This window comes from Oncorhynchus tshawytscha, unplaced genomic scaffold (assembly GCF_018296145.1).
Source record: "Oncorhynchus tshawytscha isolate Ot180627B unplaced genomic scaffold, Otsh_v2.0 Un_contig_648_pilon_pilon, whole genome shotgun sequence".
In the NCBI taxonomy this organism is placed as follows: Eukaryota; Metazoa; Chordata; class Actinopteri; order Salmoniformes; family Salmonidae; genus Oncorhynchus; species Oncorhynchus tshawytscha.
The window spans coordinates 97,501-105,227 of record NW_024609353.1 but is presented as its reverse complement, the minus strand read 5'-3'; the positions used below and the strand labels follow the sequence as shown (position 1 = coordinate 105,227).

Here is a 7,727-nt window from a genome sequence, read left to right as displayed (position 1 = left end):
CCCCTCTAAGCATAGGTCTGACACAGCTACTAGATATCAGCCCCTCTAAGCATAGGTCTGACACAGCTACTAGATATCAACCCCTCTAAGCATAGGTCTGACACAGCTACTAGATATCAGCCCCTCTAAGCATAGGTCTGACACAGCTACTAGATATCAACCCCTCTAAGCATAGGTCTGACACAGCTACTAGATATCAGCCCCTCTAAGCATAGGTCTGACACAGCTACTAGATATCAGGTCTGACCTACTAGATATCAGCCCCTCTAAGCATAGGTCTGACACAGCTACTAGATATCAGCCCCTCTAAGCATAGGTCTGACACAGCTACTAGATATCAACCCCTCTAAGCATAGGTCTGACACAGCTACTAGATATCAACCCCTCTAAGCATAGGTCTGACACAGCTACTAGATATCAACCCCTCTAAGCATAGGTCTGACACAGCTACTAGATATCAACCCCTCTAAGCATAGGTCTGACACAGCTACTAGATATCAACCCCTCTAAGCATAGGTCTGACACAGCTACTAGATATCAACCCCTCTAAGCATAGGTCTGACACAGCTACTAGATATCAGCCCCTCTAAATGACAACGGGTTTGATCACGCATGCGCAGGTCGACGCTTTGCCAAGGCAACTCAAAGCCGCTGCTGTAACCGTCCAGATACCTTGTAACTTTACAACAATAACAATCTAGCTGGAAAACACAGACACAATTCTCCCAAACACCTGCAGGATTTTAACCAACAGAAAAATGCCACTACATTTCAAGGTAAACAAATGTACTTTTTAAAATTGAACGAGTATAGAAATTCAGTAATCTGGGTCACCGCCTGAGTGAGGTGAAGAGGTTTCGACTGATACAAGAAAACGGAAACATTGTTTCATTCGCACAAATAAAATGTTAGTTTATTAACATCGTGCATTGCGATTACATCGGATAAAACCCCATCTTCGACGATTGCAGGTGTAGTTATCTAGACGGGGAAACAACCAAATCCCACGTCCAAGGTGTCGGTTATTAGCCTGGTTTAGCTAAGTGTTTCCTAACACGTTACAATGGTATACAAGCGGATAAGCTAATGTAAACTAGCTGCCAGTGGCTATTTCCTGTTTCTATTGATAAATAGAGATGCATGTATCATCTGCATGACATTGTAAAGGGCAAGAGAGGATTCGTTTAACGTGGTTTATTGCGTTAGTTTGATTAATCAGCCTAGATAAAAGACAGTCTGGTTTATAAACTGTGACCTAGACAGCTGTACATTTGCTAGATATGTCTGTAGCTGCAAACTCAGTTCACAGATTTCATTCAAACCAATGCAGCCAATCGGTTTCCTAGGAAACATCCGACCAACACGAAGCATGCAAACGTTTGTGCATGCATGATGCTTACAGCCCTTTTAAAGGCATGCTATTTGCTAAATATCTCCCACTTAAACAATATAGTAAGGCATGTATTCATTCCTATGCTATTTACTAATGTTTTGGATACTCACATGCACAGGGCATCAGTGAGTACAAGAAGACATTTAAAGACCGAGTCGCTACCCGCTCCAGAAGCGCCTCTCCTCAGCGACGGATGCGCTTAGCTGGACTTCGATCTGACCAGATGGGTAAGATTTATTGATTGATTTATTGATTGATTTAGACCCTTTTCCAGGACACGACACACTGACGTCACGCACAGATGCACGCGACTCTTGGTCGCCATCTGCCACCCCTTGAACATAGCCTGAATTTAAGTTTTTATTACTTCAAAACAAAATAACTTTTTAGGTTCTTATACGCTTACAGTGATGTTTTGATTCTTGCTTGAACAGTCGCTAAGATTATATTTGGATGTGAACTTTGATAAATAACTATTTTGTATGGGGCAGGTGTTGGCTAGAATGTTAACGTTCATTGACATACTGTAGCATGTAGCAAAAGCTAGACAAAGAGCCATTTTACTGGTTGAAGTTCAAGTGTTTTTAAATAGAAGTATAATGCAGTCGAATTTCCGATGATGACGCATTATATTAAGCAGGACATTCATACAAGCCTTAAAATCCAGTTATAATCCAAAATTAGTGTGAAAAGCACTCATAAGCAACATGTAAATAGAGGTGTGTTTTTGTGTGTTCTGTCACGAGCTTGCGTGTATTGCACTTCCTGCTGCAATGTTTGCAAAAACAGAAAGTGGTCTATATGACCCGGTAACAGTATGATATGTCAAGTTAACATATCACACATCATTCATATTCCTGTTGTGCATCTTCATCTTTAAAACACTGAGCGCAGCTCTACTATTCTTATTTTACTATTTACAGTTTTGTCATAGTGAGTGCATACATTTTCGTACTGGTCCTCCGTGGGAATAGAACCCACAACCCTGGCTTTGTAAGAACCATGCTCTACCAACTATCATCTCTCCTTCTGACATCCATATTACACCAGGTATCAGTAGAGACACTATCATCTCTCTGTCATCCATATTACACCAGGTATCAGTAGAGACACTATCATCTCTCTATCATCCATATTACACCAGGTATCAGTAGAGACACTATCATCTGTCTGTCATCCATATTACACCAGGTATCAGTAGAGACACTATCATCTCTCCCATATCTATCAGTAGAGACATCCATATTACACCAGGTATCAGTAGAGACACTATCATCTCTCTATCATCCATATTACACCAGGTATCAGTAGAGACACTATCATCTCTCTATCATCCATATTACACCAGGTATCAGTAGAGACACTATCATCTCTCTGTCATCCATATTACACCAGGTATCAGTAGAGACACTATCATCTCTCTATCATCCATATTACACCAGGTATCAGTAGAGACACTATCATCTCTCTGTCATCCATATTACACCAGGTATCAGTAGAGACACTATCATCTCTCTGTCATCCATATTACACCAGGTATCAGTAGAGACACTATCATCTCTCCTTTCATCCATATTACACCAGGTATCAGTAGAGACACTATCATCTCTCCTGTCATCCATATTACACCAGGTATCAGTAGAGACACTATCATCTCTCTGTCATCCATATTACACCAGGTATCAGTAGAGACACTATCATCTCTCTGTCATCCATATTACACCAGGTATCAGTAGAGACACTATCATCTCTCTGTCATCCATATTACACCAGGTATCAGTAGAGACACTATCATCTCTCTATCATCCATATTACACCAGGTATCAGTAGAGACACTATCATCTCTCTGTCATCCATATTACACCAGGTATCAGTAGAGACACTATCATCTCTCTGTCATCCATATTACACCAGGTATCAGTAGAGACACTATCATCTCTCCTTCTGTCATCCATATATCCATATTACACCAGGTATCAGTAGAGACACTATCATCTCTCTGTCATCCATATTACACCAGGTATCAGTAGAGAAACTATCATCTCTCCTTCTGTCATCCATATTACACCAGGTATCAGTAGAGACACTATCATCTCTCCTTCATCCATATTACACCAGGTATCAGTAGAGACACTATCATCTCTCCTTCTATCCATATTACACCAGGTATCAGTAGAGACACTATCATCTCTCTGTCATCCATATTACACCAGGTATCAGTAGAGACACTATCATCTCTCCTTCTATCCATATTACACCAGGTATCAGTAGAGACACTATCATCTCTCCTTCTATCCATATTACACCAGGTATCAGTAGAGAGCCTCAGTTTCTGTCCAAGAGGAAGGTGCCCTCCTCCCACACGCCCCAGGTGTCCAGCTCCTTCCAATGGAACCCCACCACCACAGAGCCCCCACAGAGACGGGATGAGACCCCCAGACCTGGTACCTCTCCCCTGGCTCCTACCCCAGAGAGAGTCCACACCCCTCTGGCCCCTAGGGGTCCCCCTCCTCCAGGGGACCCCCAACGAGGCCCGACCACTCTTCAGGGCCAGACTCACACCCGGAGCCCCCTGGCTACTGTAGGGAAACAGGACCAAGCTTTCAATGGGGTGAGAATGGTTGTTATTTATTTCATGTATGCAAATGCATGTGCTCGATTTAGCTTGCACTTTTGAGACTATTCTATTGGCTCCATTGTACCAGGAAAACTAAATCAAGCACTGCTCATGTATTTGAAAGGACCGTTTGACACACGTATTTGACCCAGGCCTTCTAAGCAGCCCCGTGGCCTGTGCAGCAGACAGTTAATTTTTTAATTTAACCAAGTCAGTTAAAAACAAATTCTTATTTACAATGACGCACAGTGAGTTATTACTAGTGACCTGTGTAGTAAAGTGAGAAATGTGATTCCAGGCCGACTATGTGTTGAGGAGGAAGGCAGGGCTGAAGTCGTCTGGACAGAGGACCGGACTACAGAACTCGGAGTACAGGAAACAGTTTCCGTGGAAGACACCTGTAGCTGGCCACGCCTCCCCACTGCTGGCTGCAGAGCAGGTGTTAGTTGTTCCACTCATACCCTCGTCTTGTCTGAACGTATACAACCCCAAACCTCCATAACATCCACGTTAAAGCCCTGATGTTCCACTCATATCCTCGTCTCGTCTTGTCTGAACGTATACAACCCCAAACCTCCATAACATCCACGTTAAAGCCCTGATGTTCCACTCATATCCTCGTCTTGTCTGAACGTATACAACCCCAAACCTCCATAACATCCATGTTAAAGCCCTGATGTTCCACTCATATCCTCGTCTTGTCTGAACATATACAACCCCAAACCTCCATAACATCCACGTTAAAGCCCTGATGTTCCACTCATATCCTCGTCTTGTCTGAACATATACAACCCTAAACCTCCATAACATCCACGTCAAAGCCCTGATAGTCACACACATGACATGTGTGGGCATTTCCTGGTCATAGAGGGGCCCAATGCACACCTATTAAGTATGATTCACACCTTGTTGTTACACCCTGAACCCTGGGTTTGGCAGTTCTGGGATCTCGCCTAACAAATCACGGGGCAGACATGCCAGAACGCTGCGATTCAAAACCAAACGTTGCAGTGGTTTTAGTTGAGGTAGTTGATGTAAACTAGCTCCTGGGGAGGCAGGTAGCCTAGTGGTTAGAGCGTTGGGCCAGTAACCTGACAAGGTTAAAACGGTGGGTTAACAAGGCAGTTAACCCACTGTTCCCCGGGTGCCAAAGATGTGGATGTTGATTAAGGCAGCCCCCCCCCCTGCACCTCTCTGATTCAGAGGGGTGGGGTTAAATGAGGAAGACACATTTCAGTTGAAGGCATTTAGTTGTACAACCTGAGTAGGTATCTACTTGCGAACTATAACCTCTGTGATGTCCATCTTGCTAGCTACTATTTAGTATTTTATTCAAGAGGATAAAGTCGTGACGTAGGAAGTGACGTAGTTCCTCTATACCAAAAGAGTCCATCATTGAAACCAGACCTCAGTCAGTGTGTTGCCTAGGGTCTGGTTTTCAAAACGAATGACTCGTTTGAGAGGTAGACTATCTACCCAAGCTGTGGAGCAGAGATGCTGTTTTGTCAAACAGCCAGTAGATGGTAGCAGAGTATTTGAGTATGAATCAACTATGACAGTTACAGTATATTTCCTTGCATGGTCTTCTTCAGATGCTGTACACCAGCCACCGTTCCATCCCTCCTTTCAAGTCTAACCCGGTGGTGGTGTTGGAGAGCGAGTACAGCAGGAACTTTAAAGCCTCTCCACCTCCCAGAGGACCACGGCTACGCAGCGATGTAGACCAGGTGCCTCTGTTTCAGAGAGAGAACGTTTCACCTTTCACATCAAAGGTACTTCCGAGTTCTAGTCAGTCCACACGCCACACTACAACTCAATCTTTGATCTGGGAATCGATTTATTCAACCTCTTATGTAACAGACTTTTACGAACGTGTCGTAGCTGGCCAGAGACCAGCACTCAAACATGATCTGATTCTGGGTGCCAAGATTAGGCCACAATATAATACTCCCAGCGTTGGCAATATCTTCACCGGCACCTTTTGTATTCCAATAAGGAAGCAGAAAGCCCTACTTACTTGTCACTGATTTCTGGGAAGATCAGGATACATAAGGATACGGACTAGCAAGGTTTTTCTCTGTTTATTGACATTTCAAAAACCCCTTGGAGGAATACAATGAACACCTAGAACGTCCAATATGAAAGGGGAATACAATGAACACCTAGAACGTCCAATATGAAAGGGGAATACAATGAACACCTAGAACGTCCAATATGAAAGGGGAATACAATGAACACCTAGAACGTCCAATATGAAAGGGGAATACAATGAACACCTAGAACGTCCAATATGAAAGGGGAATACAATGAACACCTAGAACGTCCAATATGAAAGGGGAATACAATGAACACCTAGAACGTCCAATATGAAAGGGGAATACAATGAACACTTAGAACGTCCAATATGAAAGGGGAATACAATGAACACCTAGAACGTCCAATATGAAAGGGGAATACAATGAACACCTAGAACGTCCAATATGAAAGGGGAATACAATGAACACCTAGAACGTCCAATATGAAAGAGGAATACAATGAACACCTAGAACGTCCAATATGAAAGAGGAATACAATGAACACCTAGAACGTCCAATATGAAAGAGGAATACAAGGAACACCTAGAACGTCCAATATGAAAGAGGAATACAAGGAACACCTAGAACTTCCAATATGAAAGAGGAATACAATGAACACCTAGATCGTCCAATATGAAAGAGGAATACAAGGAACACCTAGATCGTCCAATATGAAAGAGGAATACAAGGAACACCTAGAACGTCCAATATGAAAGAGGAATACAATGAACACCTAGAACGTCCAATATGAAAGGGGAATACAATGAACACCTAGAACGTCCAATATGAAAGAGGAATACAATGAACACCTAGAACGTCCAATATGAAAGGGGAATACAATGAACACCTAGAACGTCCAATATGAAAGGGGAATACAATGAACACCTAGAACGTCCAATATGAAAGGGGAATACAATGAACACCTAGAACGTCCAATATGAAAGGGGAATACAATGAACACCTAGAACGTCCAATATGAAAGGGAAATACAATGAACACCTAGAACGTCCAATATGGAAGTAAATAAACCAGTTATTTAGATAATGTTCTCCACATGCCGCGCGGGATACACCCACTGGAGTGTACAGGAGATTTGGTGGTATTTCCGTACTGGTTCCACTGGTTTTATACCCAGGTTCCTCTGACTGACTGACTGACTGACTGGTTGGTTTGCATCCCAAATGGCACCCTATTCCCTATATAAGGGCTCTGGTCAAAAGTAGTGCACTATGTAGGGAATAGGGTGCCATTTGGGATGCAATCCAGTCAGTCAGTTTTACGAATGGCTCTGTTCTGTTCTGTCGCGATGATGACATCAGAGCAAGTGGAAGAAGAAGAGGGAAGAGAGAAAGTCCAGCATCGCAGAGGAGAACATTCCACTTCCACAGCCTCGGGAGCAGCTGGCGGACCAGGAAGTGAAGTCACAGAGCCCCCAGAAGGCACATCTTCCCCACAGGTGAGATCAGCGGTCAGTTGTGATTACAGGGTATGTTGGAGGGTGAAGTTACCTCGACACGCTGATCCTGGGTTCATGTAGCATTCTTCCCACTAACCGTTAAGGGTAGGATTAGGGGGAGGGAGAGCTGATCCTAGACCTGTCCCTTTGGGAAACTTCACCTGGAGTCAGGGGTCAGGGGTCAGG

The 7,727-nt window shown here is 43.5% G+C and overlaps 1 protein-coding gene across 1 annotated transcript in view; it reads left to right on the top strand.

The window, feature by feature from the left end:
• The first annotated feature begins 608 nt into the window (after positions 1 to 608).
• Positions 609 to 7,727, top strand: part of mdm1 (Mdm1 nuclear protein) — a 27,257-nt gene continuing 20,138 nt past the window's right edge. Inside the window, exons 1-6 of the mRNA XM_042314972.1 lie at positions 609 to 776; positions 1,512 to 1,620; positions 3,703 to 4,004; positions 4,309 to 4,449; positions 5,603 to 5,782; positions 7,405 to 7,541. Of these exons, the coding sequence (XP_042170906.1) occupies positions 759 to 776; positions 1,512 to 1,620; positions 3,703 to 4,004; positions 4,309 to 4,449; positions 5,603 to 5,782; positions 7,405 to 7,541 (887 nt within the window). The 5' untranslated portion in view covers positions 609 to 758. The remainder of the gene's footprint in view (positions 777 to 1,511; positions 1,621 to 3,702; positions 4,005 to 4,308; positions 4,450 to 5,602; positions 5,783 to 7,404; positions 7,542 to 7,727) is intronic.